This window comes from Aptenodytes forsteri, unplaced genomic scaffold (genome assembly GCF_000699145.1).
Source record: "Aptenodytes forsteri isolate BGI_AS27 unplaced genomic scaffold, ASM69914v1 Scaffold72, whole genome shotgun sequence".
Classification (NCBI taxonomy): Eukaryota; Metazoa; Chordata; class Aves; order Sphenisciformes; family Spheniscidae; genus Aptenodytes; species Aptenodytes forsteri.
Genome location: NW_008796193.1, coordinates 3,431,384 through 3,452,038, shown reverse-complemented (window position 1 = coordinate 3,452,038; position 20,655 = coordinate 3,431,384). Strand labels below are relative to the sequence as shown.

The 20,655-nt window shown below is 40.6% G+C and overlaps 1 protein-coding gene across 1 annotated transcript; it reads left to right on the top strand.

Annotated features, from left to right (window-relative positions):
* Positions 1-3,825: 3,825 nt before the first annotated feature.
* POF1B (premature ovarian failure, 1B) lies at positions 3,826-20,654 on the top strand. Its single transcript, XM_019474303.1, has 14 exons — positions 3,826-3,927; positions 5,359-5,397; positions 5,873-5,974; positions 7,899-8,114; positions 9,477-9,592; positions 10,652-10,679; positions 11,686-11,760; positions 15,090-15,182; positions 16,187-16,300; positions 16,460-16,612; positions 16,732-16,842; positions 17,557-17,685; positions 17,971-18,044; positions 18,406-20,654. The coding sequence occupies exons 1-14, from the start codon at positions 3,826-3,828 to the stop codon at positions 18,539-18,541; spliced, it is 1,488 nt and encodes a 495-aa protein (XP_019329848.1). The 3' UTR covers positions 18,542-20,654.
* Position 20,655: the final 1 nt, after the last annotated feature.

Sequence of the window (20,655 nt, the reverse complement as noted above, 5' to 3'; positions counted from 1 at the left end):
CGTCTTCAAACCAGACTGGGGCTTTTCCTTTGGCAGCGCGTATACCCCAGACCCGTAATTTATTGAGTCTCTCGGTGGCGGACGGGTTACGAGCCTGCAGGAGGGAGGGCAGGCTGCGGGGCGGGAGGCCCGTACCGCCGGTCCCGGCAGCGCCGGGCCGCCGCCTCCGCTCATCGCGCGGGGCAGAGGAGAGCAGGAAAGATCTCGGCTTTGAAACAGGGGGCTAATGAAGTAACTCTTGTCTCAGCCGAGAAAGGAAGGCTTCGTACCTCAGTAACCCGCTTTAATCTAGAACTCTTAAAATAAATTTCCCTTTAAATTTCTCCTTTTCATTTGATTTTGAATGGATTGGTCAATCCCATATTTGTTTCCTGTTTGGCAACTCCCATTTGCTTTTTTTTTTAAACTTGAACTTCTCAATACCTTATTCTGTTGCGGTATTTTTGCCCATTTTGTCAGTGGAACAGTGAAAATGCAGCCCGAGCGGGAGCCGGGCGCTGCCGCTTCCACAGGCTCTGGGTGTTCCCGTTCCCACGGATGGGAACTACACAAAAACACTTTGCTGCTTACTCGGTGCTACTCATGTAAATGTAATATAAGGTGTGCGTGCTTAATAGTTCTGTTTGAATCGATGATGCCAGTAACGTGCAACTAAGCAGGTGGGCAAGTAATAGAGTTCATTTAGCTTTGCTTTAAGTCTTCACAATGTAGTTTAGCAGGTTTGCTGCTGAGTGTGTATTCAGGGAACAGCTTGAAGGAATTGGTGGAATTTAATATACTTTTAACATATGCCATTAATATTTTAGCTAAATCTTAAAACTAGAAACCAATGACTTAACAGCTTTGATTATAAAACAGAAAAGGAGATCAGAGTTTATTCTTAAACTATTTTTTTCTCTTATACTTCAGACTGTCATTACTATCAAGCAGGATTGGTATCTTCAATATGGGAATGTTTATTTGTTTCAAGTTGAACTCTTATTTAATTGTCTTTCCTGTGGTATAAAAATAATTAACTATGAAAAAGAATAGAGATTAAGACCAGTATGAAATCTGATCTCCTTTCAAAGCCATATTTGCATAGTTTAAGGGCTGCCTTCCTCTACAGGGTGGCTTCTGTACATTCTGTACAGTGAGCCGCTTCACGGATAGTTTTATATGACTTGGGTATGACAGGCACGTTCCCGCTGTATCAAAGCTGTTAATCCCTCTTTTGCAAGACGTGGGGCAGGACTGTAAACACTGGTCTCTCACCTCCCAAATAAGTGATCTGCTCAACTAGGTTAGATGATAGTCTGATTTGCGTTCAATTAGTTAAACATTCATTAGAATAAATACTGCAGTCCCAGGCTTCCTTTACTGGGATGAGTACGTGAACAATTTGATTATTGACTCAAATGCTGTCTCTGCTCTACGAAGTATGTTTAATTTTCAACATCTGTTTTAGTCACTGAATCCATTAAGTTGTGCTGATGAAAAATAATTTCTTGCTGAAGTGTTTTGCTGGACTAGACTTTAAAGACAAAAGAGGGTGTAGTTCAAATCGGGCTTTGCGTGGGTTGCAGTTTTAATGGTGGAGAGGGAAGGTGCTTAATAAAGATTATTAGGAAGCTATTAACGAAGAAAACGGTAACAAACAAGGAAGTCAGCTGGGAGTAGACAGAAATTACATACTTGGTGCTGAATGGGAGTTGTCAGAAAGAAGTGCTGGGAAGAGTGTAGGAAGTTTCCAAAGAGTTGCAACGTGGAGAAGTACAATTTTCTTTTTGATTCAGTTGCCCTTTGAGCAGATCACATACAGTTGCATAAACTGAATAATGTAACGATACCTAACTGGCATAGATGTTTTAACTTAACACTAGAATTTTCAGTTAATGGCAGCCTAGAGCTGTAGTTTAAGGTTCTTACTGTTGATAAGGCAAAGGGCTATCTTTGAGCAATACTTCATTTGCTTCTGCAGAGCTTTTGTAGACTAGTGATAACAAACATCTGCATCGCTGTTGATACACTGTCTTACTATTTAGTCACATGGTTGGTGTGTTCTGTTGTGTTTATGTACGTTTTTAATAAGCTAGAGGGAGGGAAGATTTGAAACTGGTGTGTGCGTATAGTACATGTGATTGTACTTTTTTTGTGGTTCAGGATTCCGTTTTCTTTACTTTTTCAGTCTAACTGTTTTATCCTTGATGTAGAAGCCAAATGCTACTCCCAGCCGTGGCAAGCTTCATCTGGAGTAATTCACGGCAAATTTTGCTCTTGTCTGCTTGATCTAAAGGAATAATCTTGTTTAGTATATATTCTCTTCCAGTATGGCTTACACCTATGAACCCTTTCACTGCAGTCATGAAAAAATACTATATGAAATGGCACACACAAGATGTCTGATGTCAGTGCAGAGGGCAAAATCCTGAAATCCTTTGTAGATGTCTATCCATGTGAGAAATTTTGTAAGATCTTTTCATGGCTGGGCTGGGTTCTGTGAAGTGCTCAGGGCTCTCGCCTCCCGTTGTGAAAATGGTATAATATTAACCAGCTTGTAAGATTTGTCTGTATTGCTTGAAACAGCCCTCAAACGTAGCCTGCCATTTCCGTATTTCAGCTGCCAAATGCAACTCATAAATTCTGATTAGATGACTGGATTGCTTGTAATTAACAAGACAATATGTTAGGGATAAAAGGTTTTGATATGGATGAAATTCTCATCTTAATCGCTGGTTTGTGTGAAGCTAAGGGAAACTTGTTGAAATAAAAGTTAGTGCACTGATTGGATTATCATAAAATTTGCACAAAATAACTGGATAAATCTATCAAACACATTTTAAAATCTTATTTCAAGATCTTAAAGACTAGCAAAAATCACTATGAAAGTGTTAGCATGTACCTTCTGAAGTTGTCCTTGTAAACGTAGACCCAGAACTACTGATCATGTTGTTACAAATCCCAAACCCAGTCATGCCACTGAAATCCACAGCAGCACTGGGCTCTCCCGGCTAAAATCCCACCCTCCCCTTCCTTCTCCAAGTTACAAAATGTTGCATCTCCGAAGCATTGTAGGAGATCGCAGAGAGTAGCCTGAGCTATGCCCCTTGGGAATGATGGAAAAATCTGTAATAACCCGAGGTGGCCTGCCATCGCAGTGTACCTCCTGCAGCACACTCGCGCTGCCAAGGGAACAGCTCCAAAGGTCTTGGGGAAGGCATCTCCGTGTGCGTAGCAAGGAACTGCGTGTGAGTAGTTCAGGCTGGCACAGAGTCACAGGGTTTCTGGCTTCTGGCTCCCCTCCCAGCCCGTGCAAGTCCAGCCTGCTTGGCTGGTATGGGAGGAAGGGCAGGCAAATCCGTGTTTGTGATGGAGCGAGGGAAATGTATCTGCATCAAAGTTCTTTGGAAGTGAAAGAGTTTGGGTATCTTAAAAATAAGCATAATTTTATCCAAGCGAAACATTCTTAGGTTCTGCATAATATTCCACATATGATTAGACCGTCCTTTTGAATATTATAAAAGTATCTTTCAACTTAAAATGCTCTAGTCCTCTCAGTTCTGAATGTATTCCTCTGAGAACACATAGGTAACCAGATAAAATAATTTTACACATTATCCTCTCTAAACTAGACAGTGTGAGTTACATATTCCACAGCCCTGTGGCAGCATGATGTAGTTCAGACAGGTTTGTCCAGCTCTTCAGTAAATTGAAAATGTGTATTTTAATTTCATGCACAGTGCTCATCTTGTTTTCATGTGCCATACAATGGTAGTCAACTCTGAGTAAGAACAGTTACTGCTCTCCCATGGTACTCGTATTGTTGTAGCACCAGAGTGCTCCGGGATGGACAGAGCCAGTGGTGCGAGGCTCAGTGCGAAGCTTGGAGTTGCCTCGCCTGGGTCAGAGGAGGTACTGGGAGTCAGGGGTATGCCTGCTGTGAAACTGGTGAGAAGGAAATACTAGTGGGCATTCATTTTTTAGGTATTTTACATTTAGTTCAAATTCTGTAGGTGTCAGAGTGATGTAGGAATTGGGCTGTATGTTCTAGACCTCCATATTGTCTCTTGTCAGTGTTGTGTCCTGATACAGAGAGTTCTGTTGGCATCGGTGGGTTCCCTTCTTTGACAGACCTACCTCAAGTACACGGTGTGTGGGAGGAGGAGTAAGCAGCTTTCTAAGTTTTCTGCAGCAGTTATAACTTTGAGATTTCTTAATTACTATGATTGCTGCTAAAACAGTTTCTTTTCTACTTTGATTTCTCTTTCCTGGTGCTGTTATGATTCACTCTTGGGAGATTTGGAAAACCGCTTCAGGCTTCCTAAACCTACGCAACGGTTCACAGCTGGAAATCTGACCTACTTCAGAACTGCTCTTACCCAGTTAGGAATGTCTCCGAGACTGAACTGCAGCAATATAAGCCTCCCAAGCACAGGTTAAGGGAAGAAATTGTTTGTTATGAAAAATGGAAGTTTGTACTGTGAGGAAGAATAAATAGTATGTTGCAAATTAACAAATTGTCCAATCCTTAGAATTAGATTCAGTGGGAATTTTGCTTACTTGGGTAAAGAACTGGACGTGGAGACTTGAAGCAATGCGTACAATTTGTTATAAAATGGAAGACAGTGTCCGCAATTGCTTGTAGACAGTGCTGGGAAAAAAGTGAAAGAATCTATTTGAAAATGAACAACACTGCTGCCACTTACAGATTTCTGTAATGTAAAAAGGCATATTTCATTTTTCATTCAAGAATGTGCAAATGTTCCACGTGGGCATCTTTTTCATAGGAGTTTTGTGACCACTTTTTGAAACAATTGCCACTGCTTGGTGCATTGGATAGTAACCTGATGCAGTCTGTTGGCAGTTCCTCTGCCCCTTTCGTTTTGGTGCAAATACAAATTTTCTTCCCTTGGTGAAACAAAAAGTGTTTTAGATGTACGTCCATTTACACCAGCTGACCTTAATCCATAGCACGAAAGACCGTAAGTAAAAGACAGCGTCTGTGGAATAGGGACGTGATCCTTGAAGACCTAGTCCAGTATGTCAGCTTTGATGTGTATCCTATTCTCTAGGCACTTACAGAAAATAAGGACTAATTGCCTCAGACCTGCAAAGAGGTGATTGAGAAACAACAAACTCTTAAAACTGAGAGTAACAGATTGCGTACTGCCACGCTGTATATGGGTTATTTCCTTCGGGGTGGAAAGGCCCTGGCTTTAAAACATTTCTAGGTGATTTCGGCCAGTGGATCTCAATATGTTTATAGCTGGTGACCATATTCAGATTAATTTGGGAACCCATGTAAGCCTGAGCTCTGAGCATAAAAGGTTTTAGAGATTAAAGTGCAGTAATCACTGAAATTTACTTTCTTCCCTGCAGGGCACTGTTCGAAGGATTATTATCGAGAATCCTGATCAGGTAGGAGAGTGTTTAGTGCTGGAGTTCTGCTTGTGTAACTCTTCCTCCCTTGATTATCCTGATTTGGTAGAGTGCTTGGCTACCTCCATCAGGGGATGCTGAATATTTTGAAATCACATGGCCCATACCTCTGATGAGAGATGAAATTATTAGGGATTGAAAATACTACAGAACCCCCACTCAGGCGTCCCACCTCTCAGCAGTGAAGTCTCTATTAATATGCTTCAATAGCATCGCTAGCAGAGATGAATTTCTGTTTCTACTATGTTTATTTCAAATACTGTCTAGATGGAAGCACAGTCACTTTGTTTCCAAATGGACATACACTCAAATATACGTATCTTAAAGAACTATCTCAAAGTATATGTGTCTTCAAATTACAAAAATCCCTTATCATTTTTTAGTCAAAATTACACTAATCCTGAATTTGCTGTTTGACAACATTTAAGAGTGTTTTTATTCAAATGTTTTACAGGAGCCGTTATCCCCATTTCTTAGAGGGGGGAATTTCTGTCCTGGAAATAATGTCATCTATGAAAAGACAATAAGAAAATACGAGCTATTAAATCCCCACCAGGTAAGTTGGTTGTTTATATTATCTTATTGCAAAAGAAAACTGAGATGGTAGCAGAAAAGTAATGTTCCCGGGTTGGGGTTTTTTTTTGTTGGGAACTACTGCCAATGTGAGAATTGCCTTGTTGAATTATAGGACACATTCTCAAAGCAAATGAAACAATTTCTGTATGTAAGGAGAGCAGAAGTTGGAAGGTTTGCTATATTTTTACTAAGAATTTATTATTTCAGATTTATAATGAAAACTGCTGTTGTATCTCCAGCACTGTCAGTCTTTATCTGCACACTGACTGAGAATTAGTTTCTTGCAGTAGCTCCACAACAGAATAACCAATACAAATTTTTACACAAATCTAATTGAAAAGACAAATTTTAACTCCCCCCCCCTCTTGAAAAAATATATTTGGTAAAGCTGTCTGAAATTTCATCTTAGAATTGGTGTTTTGTCAATAGCAAAAATATTATTTCTTTTTTTATTGCTCTGAAGTACTGTTATTTTCAACAGCAAAAATTTTGAAATGAAGGCTGTTTCAGAGTGATTAATCTTATCTGTTTGGTTTTTTTGTTTGTTTGGGGTTTTTTACTTAAGTTTTCATTCCATTCTGGATTTTAGATAGATAAATTAGGTGTGATATCCATACCCTGAAGTGGAAAGGGAAAAAATTTGAGGTAATGATGAATAATAGCTTCTTTCTTCCCACAGAATAATGAAGTGTGGAGTCTAGTCCTGGAAACCATATTTCTGCTTCTGTTTTTTGTTACCCAGGGTATATCTAGATTTACGTCAAATCAGGAGTGTAGTTTTGAAGACAATTTCCCAGTCTCCTACTACATATCGCTCTTTTACGCTGCACCGTGGTCTTGGACCATGCGAACTAGACTTCTTTCAGGTGAAATTAGAATGTGTCGACAGAGCGCACCCAGTGTGCTACGACTGCTGATGGGAGCGTAGCCCATTCAAAACCAGATGTAAAACCTCCTCAGATACGTAGAATGTCGGTACTGGGTCCTCACTCTGCTCCTCTTGTGTCACTGTGTAATGCGGATGTAATGCGGTCTCTGTGTTCTGATTTTGGTGCAGAAGTAGATGTTGGTTCAACCTTTTAAATGTAACCGCACTGTGAATTTTAAGTCAAAATTATCTGCAGCCCAGGATGTGCATTTGTATACTTCTACATAGAATACAAAATACATATTTTTTGAAGTAAACTTGTAAAAGCCATGATCTAGAGAAACAATTAAGTTTGCTGAAATCAGTAACTTTCAGCATTTTGACTGGAATGTAAACTAGTTCCTAGTTTATTGTTTTGGTGGGTGTTTTTGTAAATAGCACTCTTCTTGATTATAAAAACCAGACACGTGTCCCTCATATATTGTACACTCTGAATCTGGAATTGCTGAAAGCATTTATAGAGGAAAATGTCTTGAGCCATTTGCTGTACTAAATTTTTTTCTGACTGAAATAACGAAAACACAGTTCAACTGGAGCTCTTTTTTATCTCCAAAATACTTAATGAAACAGGATATGCATGCGTTTTAAATTAAATAATGGACGTCCCTGTTGCCTGAGTATGTTAAGAGTAACACCATAATGAAACATACAACTCAGGAAAGGTGTATCTTCTGTGTTTTTCATTTGCAGCTACTATTATTTGAGGAGTTGGTGAATTACAACCTTGAAGTATGACAGAGTGAGGCAAAACCATGTTCAATTAGGAAAAAAAGCAATTTTATTAGGACTATTGAAATATAGTCTTTATATTTTATATTTGTCTATATAATTTATCTATATATTTTCTATTTGAAAACAGTCTTTCCACGCAAAACCGCATTTCATTCATTTCATTCATTCATTTATATATTCATATTAAGCCTCCATTTCATTCAGATGTGTTCAGCAGCTTCAAAAAATCCATTCTTGTTTCTAGGAGAAGCAGTATCAATTTTCCCACCAGTGTCAGATTCCCCAGCAAGCCGATCAGTGCCATGTTGTCCAGCCCTGCCAGCACTCTGAGCAGTCCCAAGTCACCCAGCACTGCCAGCAGACACAGACCAGTAGCCCCTGTGAAATAATTCCAGTCTCTGTGAGCGATGACTGCAGGGGAAATACAGTGAGGAGGGTAACAGTTCAAACCTATGAACCGGTAAGAATGATTTGCTGAATGTTTTACTATTCACACTGTATTTTTGTTTTGTATGCAGAGTACAAAACTTCACAGGTACATAAAATTACTAATCCCTGGTCTCAAAAGTGTTTGTTCAACCTCACAGTAAGGCCATGAAGCACCATACACCCGTTGTAAGTAAACAGCAGAGTTTGTGTGTCTGTTGCAGGTAACTTCTTCGCATGCTGTGATTGCAGACATTGTCTAGAACTGTCCAAGACTTTGTCACATGCTGTTAAGGAAAAAAAAAAAAGCTGTTTTAGGTGTTGTATCCTATTGCTTGTTGGTGTAGACCTGCGCTTAATTGTACTGACTGATCATCATTCTGTTGTCCTTTAAATGTGTTAAGTCTTGCTGGTTGGTTTGTTTTTTTTCTTTATCTGGGAGTGTTACCCGTTGATTGAGTCAGGTTTCATCTGTCAGTTTTTGTACAACAAAGATTGAGTAGTGTAAGGCTTATGCCTCTAGTTTTGGAGAAAAGATACATTACTTTAAACTGGACACACATCAATTCAGGATTGCTTTCTATCTAAACTGATCAGTAAGGATTTCAAATATATTTCAATTTGATGTAGAAGTATTTGACATAGATTCACTGGAAGCACAAAACTAGCTTCCTTCGCCCTTCATTTTACAGCAGGTTGCAAGTTCTGGAGTTTCTAAGGGCTGCAGGAGGCTGGTATATTATAGTATACAATATAATGTATACTATTATTTCAGTTGTGGGAGGGAGTGTAGCAGTCCTTCCTATGCATTGATTCAATGTATCGGTGGCAAGACAAACATACTTGGTGACCTTAGTGTTAGAGCTGCGTGGAATCTTCCGTAGCCAGGTACTCCCATAAACCAACTTCAGTACACCCAGTTTGGGTTGCTGTTGAAATTCTTTTGTTGTTCACATACGTAAACATTTGAACTGTGGCAATACAAATACCATTTTTGCAGTGGGGAATCTTGCACCCAGCTGGTTTTATCTGGGTGCTGCCCACAGGCGTTTTATCCACTACAGCTATGGAAACATGTATATTAATGAAAGATTTCCTAATTCTCAACACTTTCCATATTAGAATAATGATGATGGTACTGCTGTAGAAGATAATACTTTGCGTATTTCTTGTTGCTGTAAAGGAAGTAATTTATTTCTGTATAGTTTGCCAAAACCCAGAATACATGGAAGACTCAATATCAAGGAAAAGGACAGTGTAAACAAATGGCAAATTAGTTAGAGCAAACAAAAACAAATCCATCATACTTGGAGCATTTTCATGTTCGGCTTTCATCCCAAAGAAGGGAACTCAATTACGATCTTGCATTATCTTCTGCCAGGTGAACTGCTCTCAGGAAAACAGTGACCAGCTGGACTGCCGCTACTTTGGTGAGCTCCTTGCTGAACTGAACCGCAAGACCAATGACTTGTACAGTTGTTTACTACAGCATGTGGAAAAGATAGGAGGAAGGTATTGGCATTATATCTGTTCTATCATTTTGGCATTCCAGAAATCCTAGCATTGCACAGCTGAGAGGACAGTATTGTTTGCAAGTTGGGTTCCCCCCCCCCCCGACAACTAGAATTGACCATGTATTTTACACATTAATCTAATTTGCTGAGTAACTGAGGACATAAAAATGCTGTAAGCCAAGTAAATTTATTGAATTTGATGCTTTTTCAAATTGTTTAGACTAATAGGCAATAGGAATTATGTATCCCACACATGTTTGCACATAGAGCAAACAAGTATATTTACAGCATGCTCTGACGTGTATTTAATGATACAATTCTGTTAACGTCCTGAAGAAGGAAACAACCCAAATGTCCAAGTTGCCATTTCCTTTGTTCTGTCATGTGTTATGTTCCGTCATGAATTAAAAGATGGCCATCATAAGGCATAAAGCTCAGTTAATGTTAAGCATGTATTCTGCAGAGCCCTACGGATTGTCTTTGAAAACAAATGCAGAGTCACAGCAGTCAGTAATCTGAGTCTTCACAACGTTCTTACCCTTCCCTCACCATCACCATTGCTTCATTCTTCCCTCCTCGCTCCCAGTCTCATTCGGTGCTTTCCAAGTTAACTGAAACAAGAAAAGTGGTCCCATAGCAGGGGAAAAGTGGAATTTAAGCATCACAAAAAACCTGACGCTGCTAAGTAAACACTTCAGGCATGTCAGTATATTGCAGCATAGTTCTGGGTAAACCATTACCCAGCCAATTAAGAATGTAATTGGGTTAACCAAACATAATTGGGATAACTGCCCAAAGAAACGGAGATAGTCAGCCTGTGTTAACTGGACTGCTATTAGTATTCCAGCCTCCTCAGGTATTTCTACATGGAGTCGTATTTAACAACTCGTGTTGCCTAGCACCTTAAAAGGAAGGTAACAGCTCTTAATCTGATAAAGAACGTTCCTTGCTGTGTATTTTAAAGATAACCTTTTTATAGCTGTAAATACGGGCATGAATTCTTCGAGTTCTCAAGAAGCTTCCTATTAATCGGTCCCTTGGATTTTCTGTTTTACAGGAACCATGACGTTGAATTTACGTGTCAGGTAAGCATCAGGCGTGCTCTTAGCAAGCTGTTCCCTGATACGTAGTGTTAATAACAACGGTGTGGATCTTCAAGCAAATTAAGCCAAGCCAGTTTAAATGAAGGATGCTGGTCTTTGTTAGTTAATGATTCCTGCTTGTTCATAACATTCAGAGCCTGAAACCTACTGCTAGGCATGTATTTGCAAATGCGACAATATTGAAAGGAAACTTTAATAATTTGCATTATTCCAGTATGAGAGTCAAATTTTGAAAGTCTTTCCTGTTGTGCCAATAGTGGTTTCATTGTAAAACAAACTCGCACAGCTACATGTATTTCCATTACACGTTTTTTGCAAAGGATCTTTCACTCTCTTGCCAATAAAGCTGCTGTTTAGCAACATGTGCTGCCATGCATCGCAAGAAGTGAGGAATACTGCCTCTCACAGAGAGGAGAGGAACTAAGTTGACAGCACGGGCTTCCTACATCTACAGAAAGCTCACTGTTGTGAATCAGGCCGTGATAGAATCACCAGTACCTATGTTATTTTTAAAGGCATTGTGTATGTGGCAGAAATACTTGCCTAGGATTAAATTACATGAAGCAATGCCACGTAATCACTGGCAGTATCTCCTGCGACACTCTGGTCATCTTTCGTTTACTGACAGTCTGTTCTTCATCTAGAAACACGAGATTTGCTCCTGTCATAAACTGCTGGGAGTTCTGTTTTACCGTCAGCTGTTATTTCTTGAGAGAGGATTGTTTTGAATACTGCTTTTAAAATAAATGTTAAACTCAATGATTTGAATATATGCTTCATGTATCACTTCATCTGTTTTTATATGCCACACATATATAAGACTTAGGAAATTTTCTGGATACACTTTGATCTATTTTCATTCTTATTTGCCTTGTACGAAACATGTTTTTCATAGTAGAGCTGTGTAATTAATGAAGAAACCACATTATGATCTACTGGGCAAAATTCTTAATCAAGACGTCTCCCCTTTCCTCCCTTCTTTGCTTAGACTGAAGATATTGAAGATTTAATTCCCAAAGGCCTGTCTGAGGCAACAAAGCAGCAGATTCGTTATCTCCTCCAGGTATGTGAGTGGGGTGGAGGGTGTGTGGAAGCCTACAGTAACTTGAAACAGTAGAAGCTGGCTTACACGTACCGGGGATTTTGTACATAGCATACTTGACTCTCTAGTCTACTTACTCCTTTTTTTCCCAGTGTAAAGGGTATGGAATCTTACAGGTGGCTCCAAGTGACATGTTGCGGCAGTTGGTTCCACAGGCTACTTGTGTATTTTAAATTGAGCTTTGCTGATGCTTTCTTGCAGCTTCTCTGGAAACCATCTTGGCTGTTGACCAGTTACAGATTTGTTTGTGGTGGTGTCCTGGTTTTGGCTGGGTTAGAGTTAAATTTCTTCACAGTAGCTGGCATGGGGCTGTGTTTTGGATTTGTGCTGAAAACAGTGTTGATAACCCACGGATGGTTTCATTATTGCTGAGCAGTGCTTAGAGTCAAGGCCTTTTCTGTTCCTCACCCCACCCCACCAGCGAGCAGGCTGGGGGGGCACGAGAAGTTGGGAGGGGACACGGCCAGGACAGCTGACCCCAACTGACCCAAGGGATATCCCACACCTGTCCTACCAGCGAGCAGGCTGGGGGTGCACAAGAAGTTGGGAGGGGACACAGCCGGGACAGCTGACCCCAACTGACCCAAGGGATATCCCACACCATATGACGTCATGCTGAGCATGTAAAGCTGGGGGAAGGAGGAGGAAGAGGGGGACATTTGGAGTGATGGTGTTTGTCTTCCCAAGTCACCATTACGCGTGACGGAGCCCTGCTTTCCTGGAGATGGCTGCACACCTGCCTGCCGATGGGAAGCAGGGAATGAATTCCTTGTTTTGCTTTGCTTGCACGCGCGGCTTTTGCTTTACCTATTAAACTGTTCCTATCTCAACCCATGAGTTTTCTCACTTTTACCCTTCCGATTCTCTCCCCCATCCCACCGGGGGGCAGTGAGCGAGCGGCTGGGTGGGGCTTGGTTGCCAGCTGGGGTTAAACCACGACAGTTGTATATTAATGCTTTACTTTAAAAGCTAAAGGCAAATAATAGGTGCTTTACTGAATGTTGAATTGGAGATCAGTTACCAAGTACATATAATGCTTATAGCTTAGGTCTCACCTTTCACAATTGTTCTGGTTAAAAACCTCTAATCTAGCACTAAGCTCTGAGGCATGCTTATGACATTCGGTAACAAAACATAACCATTTCTGTTGTGGTCCCATTTATAAAGGCTTTTGTGTTTCTTCTGATCTTGTTCTTTAGCTACCTAACCATCTCAGCCCACCTCTTCAATCACCAGCCCCATGGGTTTGGCTGTAAGGCAGTCAGACAAGAATGCGAGGTTCAGATAATGGTGGTTCATTTTGTTGCTTCCTAGCACTGCAGTACTCTCTGCAGTGTGTTTTTTAGAAAAAGACTTGACCTCTTTATGAAGTGCTTTGAAGACAGCCGGTTGGAATTGGCCCCTGCCTTTGGTAAAACATTAAAAACAGTGCTGTAGCACGAATCCCACTGTCGACTCCAGAACCATTTGACATGTAGGTATGTTAGAACAGGATCCAAAACAACCCCCACTGCTCAGCAGGTGTGTTTGGATCTGGTCTCCCGGAGGTGGGGGTAAGGTGATCCCACCCGGGAGCTGCAGCTTAGAATCGCTTCCTGGTAAAAAATACACTTGATTAAAGTTGTGAATGAGCAACCTGGTCTGACTTCACCGCTGATCCTACTTTAAGCAGGAGGGCTGGACAAGGTGACCTCCCAAGTCCCTTCCAACTTGGAATTATTCTGTGAATTTTTTACAATGGAGATGGACACTGACACCAAAATGTTTCATGACCTCATGTTAGAACACGGTCCCAGGAAGCCGGTTCAGCTCAGTCTGTGTGAAAGAGCCGAAACACGTATTTCCTGCTTTCTGTAAGTCCAGCTGGTTTTACATTCTCACACCTATGCTTAGAAAAAATGCAGCTAAAATGTCTTTTGGGGAACCAGATTTTGTCAGCATACATACAAAGTGTGCTCTCAGACTACAGACCCCTCAGGCCTTTTGGACAGAGTTATGTGTGGTATGTTTTTACATCTTAGAAGAATTCTGAGAAAGCTGTCAAACTGCTCAGGTAACGACTGTGCTGGGTATGCCCAGAGGCTCAGCTCTAAGAGCATGGAGAATTTCACTGTAGAAGTACATGACACCTATGGAATTTAGCAACCTCTAGTGCTAGGTAATTGCTGAGTGGGGATTCACTTACATTTTTATAGTCTAAAGTCAACCATTTTGACTTAACTCCTTCTTTTAATCTACTCTTATAGTAGATTTCACAATAAAACCAACAAAGCCAGAAGCCAGAACTGAAATTCCACTTTAATTAAAAAACAAACAGGTGAGTTACACTAGAAACGTCATTTTTGAAGCCTCGGTCACATTAATAGCACCAGTGGGGATAAAAAATAGGACAAGGGCTAATCACCGTATTGATGGAGAGCTTGATAGCTTTCTTCAATTGGAATGATCAACAAATAAAGTTAAGGAAGAGTATCAGAGGATGAGAAACAGACAGGATTTCATTTTTCTCCAGAGAGTAAAAAATACATCTTTGGCCTAGAATATTCAGCCCTTCCAGATGAGTCAAAGGTTTGAGGAGTTATTTTGTGTGTTCTTTCAAAGTCAGTTTTTCCCCTTTCAAATATTAGAAATGTATCATGAAATGCAACACTTTGTGTTTTAACATGAATCAGTACACAGCCGTGAACGTGCATTAAGAGGAAAAAAGAGCGCGCGTTAGGCCATTGTGCATTACTGCCTTTCTTTTTCATCCAGTTGACTCCTTTAATCTTTGGGATTTTTTTCCTTTTAAAGGGATGAGTTGGTTGTATGGCTTTTTTTTTTAATTTACATTTTTTAGAATTTTAATTAAATTCTCTTGCCCTTGGGCTGAAAGCGTGCTTTGCCAGATCTCAAAGACGATGACTCATTCATCTGTGGCTTCTCAGGTAGGGTAGTTATTTCTTTAAATCAGTGTAAGGCACAAAGCGCTGAATGCTCAAAAAATGACTGTGCAATATTAACACATTTATTTTTCCCTTTATTGGTGTGCAGATGCAGTTCTTTACTCTCTTGTTCCTTCCTTTTTAAAAACGTTATCCTGTGCTACAAGGCAATAATGAAAAAGCTATGCCATTTGCAGAACAAAGTGCATGAAAATGTGTTTCTCTGTAGAAACTGTGGGCACTTCAAAGAATGATGTGCAGTATTTCTAAAAGTTATTTTAGCTGTATAGCAGTTTTCTGTTCTGCCCATTGCCAAAGCACACTAATTAATCAGACGTACACATTTTCCTTTTTTTCCCCTCCTAGATGAGAGTGACGTCAGATAAATCTTTGCGACTTGTGCTTTCCACGTTCAAAAATTTACGTGAAGAGCTTTGCCATTTGCAGGATGACTTGGGGGTAAGCCGTGCTGTTCAGTTCCCATGGCCTCATCCATTTGTTTTTACCCGTCAGCGGGAAGTCCGTTACGATGACATTTAAATTGTGAAGTCCAGGTGCTTTACTGGCAACGGCTGGTTTATTAATGGACTTGCAAGGCTCGTACAGTGGCTGAGGTTAGATTTCTTTCCAGCAGTGGTCTTCAAGTGTTCTATTTGTTGAAGCCTAAAACCCCAAGTACTTTCAAAGGAAGACAAGACCCTGCCGAGTGAAATTAGATTGAAAGCTCTGAACTGGTACATACAGTGCATATATATCTACGTTGGTGTAAATGTATAGAACTGCGTTTTTACTTTTAAGATGGACAGGAGTATACACCAAGTGCCTGTTTACTAGCGCTGTTCCAGGAATCGGGAGACCTCGGTTCCATTCCCTCCTGACAAAGTTGTATTTCCCGCTTCGCAGGAAAGCTGTTGTCAGCTGGTGGCTCTAAGAACTCAGTGGTTCCCCGGGGTACCGGCAGCCCCATTTGGAAGCTGGAGCTCTGCAGCTGCTGACACAGACAGTAGATAATTGCTGTTAGGAAAGCAGAAACATTCCCACACCAGCCCAAGTACTTGGCCCCACTGGAAACTTCACAGCATTCTCGTGTAAAATGCAAAGTTTAGGGAGGGGGAGAGGGAGTTTTAACTGTCACCTTTAACACAGAACAAGGAGTCTGTGCAGTGAAGTGGTCTTAGTTTTGGGGGTTTTGTTGGTTTCTGTTTAATAACTACGAATAATTCTTTCTGGGACAGACAAGAGCAGCACCCAGGATCCCCGTGCTTACCACACAACACAAAGCCAGATACTACAGTGACGGGCAACTGTGTCTATGTAGTTAAAAACCCATAGTTTCAAGAAAATTGAGTATTTTCTCAGTTCTAAAACATCACTTGCTAATTACTCAGTATGTTGCACTTGGAATATGGGGAAAGTTTACTGAAAAATGGCAGCTATTGACCGTAAACCCTTTTGTCTTACAGAAGTTAGAAACTGACAGTGTCTTACTTAAGAAGGATTTGGCTTTTAAAGATTCTCAAGTAAAAGAGTATGAAACTATGTTGACTTCTCTGAGAGAAAATAATCGTCAGCAGCAGGTAAATCTAAAAACATATTTTCAGTGTAATTACAGTCAGCCAAAAACTAGCCAGTACGCTGACTTTGGAGTATTCCGGGTAATTGCTGCCTGGTATACGCGTGATCCAGACACTCCCTTAAGGGACACCATGCATTCATTCCACTTCTGTGCTTTCCAGCAAGGACTCAGGGAGAGTACTGCAAAATGTCGCTCTCTGGAAGAACAGCTCCTCTCTCTTCGGCTCAGCGAGGGAGAAAAGGATTGTCACCTAAAGGAACTGGAGTACTGCAAGCGCGCCTTGGAGCAAGAGATCCAGAGCCTTAGACTACAGGTAACAGGCTCACTTGTTCTGTGTCCAGTAGCTGCTATTCGCAGATACAGATGCATTAACGTATGAAAATTAATGATGAAAATTCTCTTTTTAAAATAAAATTATTTAATTTTCTGTAGACCTGCTCTAATCCAACACTACAGACCACCACAGACGAACTCTCTAGCCGTTATGTAGAGATGATCAATAACTTGAGAGAGGATAAAGATCGCGAGATCCGCAGTCTTAGGGTACGTTGTTTTAACTTGCCGTGTGTATCCCTCAGCTTGTACGACTGCAGGTAAACAGCTGCTTTTTTAATTAAGGATCAGGAAAGATTTACCGTATGTCCTTTTTAGATATCTTTTGGTTCTGCAATTACTTTGTACATAGACACTAATGATGGCTCAGAAACTCTTATGGTAGAACATAAAACTGATTTAAAAAAAATATAGTTCCTTAGATGTAGAATTAGGCATTAATCAGAGTAGCAGTCTTTCCTAAAGGGCTATTTTGTGTGTCCTGATAAAGTAAGAAACTAGCCAAAAGACCCCCAACAGAAAATTAAGGTAAGTAAGTCCCAGTCAAAACTACATATCGGAAACATCTCTCGTTTAAAGCACTGTAGTAATATTTTGCCACCCTGGAAGCCAATTCAGCTTGTTCAGTGATGTATTAATTAGCTTTATCCAGTTACAAACCTATTAAATTGGACTGAATTCCACCATATCAATTAGCACTTTCTGAATTTACTGTGCAGCTCAACATTCTTACTTGAAAATCATGGGGGTCTGTGCATGGCCATGTATGTATGTATGTCCATAGCGTTTTTTAAATTACACTAATTCAAGTCTTACTGTTCATAATTTAATGAAAAAAGTACATCTGGAGTCCTAGATACACACTGAGAAGTCACCTGCAAGGAGCACCGAACACCTAACCGTTCCTTAACGCATGTTTTACAGTCTCAGTTATGCCAATTCCAGCAAGACATATCAAGGAGAGAAGGAAGTAACAGCGACTTGCAAATAAGGTTGCATGAACTGACGTCAATGCTGGAGGAGAAAGATGCTTGTATTAAACAACAGCAAGAGGTAAAATGCTGCAACTTATTTATCTTCTAAGAATTTTTATGTTTAAGCCTCCACTTACTGTATGGGTGGAAACTTGCTAGGAAGTCACTGGTACTCTCCTGGTTCAGGAATCAGGGTTAGGATTTTTTTTAACTGAATGCTATTCCTCTGCCAGTCTTTTGGAAGGACAGACTTTTTGGGACTGCTCTTTGAGAGGAATTTCTGCAAATATTTTGTTGTGACTTTAGTGAACTAACACTTCAGAGAACATTATTTCATTTGAATGTTTACTTTTGGTTTTCTCAGGACCTCTTCAGATTGAAGCATGAGAAATTATCAGGCAGGCAGTCCCCTGGTGTAACAGCTATCATCACTAAGAAGTAATGTAGTTACTCGCCTTTCTTAAAAATACATCCTTTTGATTTTCCATTGTATAGCCTCTATTAACCAAGTTATTCCTGCAAATGTCTTAATACTGCCTGTTCAACTTACTTAAAGGGGAAAAAGTCGAGATAGGTTTTCCTATCCGGGGAGGATTCAGCACTAAGCATTGTAATAGCAGTTGGAGGGGTGGCCAGCATGTTGACGTGACATTTAAAAGACTGTATTAGCTTTTTAGTTACTAGGGAAAAATCTTTGGGGATTAATGACTGGAAGGACGATGTGGCAAGATCAGAGTTAGCGATTTGGATACAGGTGTGCAGATTTCAGTTTACAGGTTTGCAACTCTCTTTAATACAGGTACAGGAATCAGTATCCCATTCTGGGCCTCTTGTCTGATGACTACAAGGTTACATCACCCGTCAATAAATCACAAACTATTTTAATTGAGAGGACTGGAGAGATATGGAAACATGTAAGTTTACCCAGAGATTGACTGTGAAGTCTCTGAAATTCCTAAGTATGCAGTTTAACTTCAAAGAAAGTATTACCCAAAATTGACATCTGAGGGAAAGCCATAGTGTTAATTTAACTTGGCTGCAAAAGCAAGGTGACCAATTGAAGTCAAGGAACCGCACTGTGTGTTGCAAGAAGGCAGTAATTGTTGGGTGGGGTATAAATAAAGTAACCTTTCGTTGTTTTCTCTGACACATCACCACCTTTAACAAAACAAGCGGCGTTGCTCTAACACCAGCCTCTGCCCTCACGCACGAGGCAGTCTGCCGGGCATCCCCGTACTGGGGAGTTAGGTAGGCAGGAACTTGTTCCGCGTTGTGCTCTCAGGTGAAGGAATGTTTTGGGTGGGCAGTATTCCTCTGAATCATCAGTATTAATGACTCCAAACGATTACTAAGACATATTAAGCAAGCACCACGTCCCTGAAACTTACATTGAGACAGGGCAGCGACTAACCCAGGAAATGCAGAAGAGTGGCGACTTTTTAGTGATTCAAAGTAAAAATAGAAAATAGGACTGCAGAAGCTGTTTATGTTACCGGGCGCAAGGTAATGTCGCCAAGTCTGAGTACAAGGTAAGGGCTTGAGAAGGATCAACGTGGCCAGTTCACAACCACGTGTTCAGAGCAATGGGATCTGACGACGCTGTCTGCAGGCAGAGTATGGCAGAGCAGCACAAATAAACGAGTGGTAAGAGAGTAGCTTTGTGGGGGACACGACCAAGAAAAAGACAATTACGTGGGCAGCCTGAGTAGGCGAAGGGTAAAACATCTGGCATGTTCCGAAAGGATGTGTTACCTGGAGTAGGGTTAAGAAAATGAAAGGTAGAGGTCACTGGCAAACAGCAGAACTTTATTACCGATCTCTAAAACTCATCCAGTTGCATTGCAACCTAGTGAAATGTCAAGGAATTAAACAAACAGTAATAAAGACATTACAAAAATAAAGCCGAAACCCCCTCCCTCCTAGCTTACTTGAAAAGTCAGTCATACCTTCCATTATAAAAAATGGAAAAGATGAGCGTACTCTGCATTTGAAGAGATCATTAAATAAATGAGAACTGTTTGTATTTTAAGTTTCCCAAGCTCTCTATCAATCACTAGTGCAAGTTTCAGCTCAAAGAAAATTACTTTGCTGCAAGATAAAGTTGGTAAGTTTGGGAAGTGCCAACTTCACCTTTACTCCAAGCTTCACAAGTACTTTTTCTGTGTTTACGTACTGTCAGCCAAATCGTTCTGTCTGCATTCATTACTGAATAGTAATGCTGACTGATAGGCAGCCGAGTAGCGTGGGTTTTGTACTGAAAGTAAGCAGCCTGTACTTGATGCTGTCCTTCAAGCACGGATTACTTGTCATGCTCAGTCCTTCAGGCTACTCAAAGGGCTTAAATGTTCCTTTTAACGTTGGTCCTAGTTATATTGGAGAAAACTTTTAGGGCAGAAATTTTATAATACCTACTATTTAGGTATCTGATAACTCCCCGTTCTTGGTTGTTTCCGTCAGTACAGAAAGAGGTATTGTCCTTGGTTTTGTGTTTACTGGAGACAGTGAATCATGCCAGTTCTGACATCTGCCCCTTGCTGAACAAAAACTGTTTACGGCTTAATGATACGAGTTTGACCTTGCCAGTACCAGCCGCTGTGAGCGCTGACATCCTGAGCACTCGTTAAGGAGGAAAGGCTCACTGGCCACTTGAGACACTTCAAAAGTCAGGCCGTTAGAGAAAAATAAATATATAATTACACGAAGCGTGCTTTATATACAGACAGTTTTGTTTTATATACAGAAATAAATTTGTGTATTTTCTTCTAACAAGCTGCTTGTTTCTTTCAGGAATGAAAGAAATCCCTAAGCCGTCAGAGCTGCTCAAAGGAGTTCACAATCACTAAAATTGCTTTACTTTCTGCTATTTTGCATCCAAAAAAGGTTCAGTCTGATAGTGAGAAAAGGTGGGGAACACATTCAGGACATGGAAGCATGAAGATGATGGAACACTCTGTCTCATCCTCACCATAAAGAACTCGGTTACCCGTGTCCATCATCTGCCACTAACATCTGTGTACAACTCTTACTTGTACTGTTTCATGCACTTACT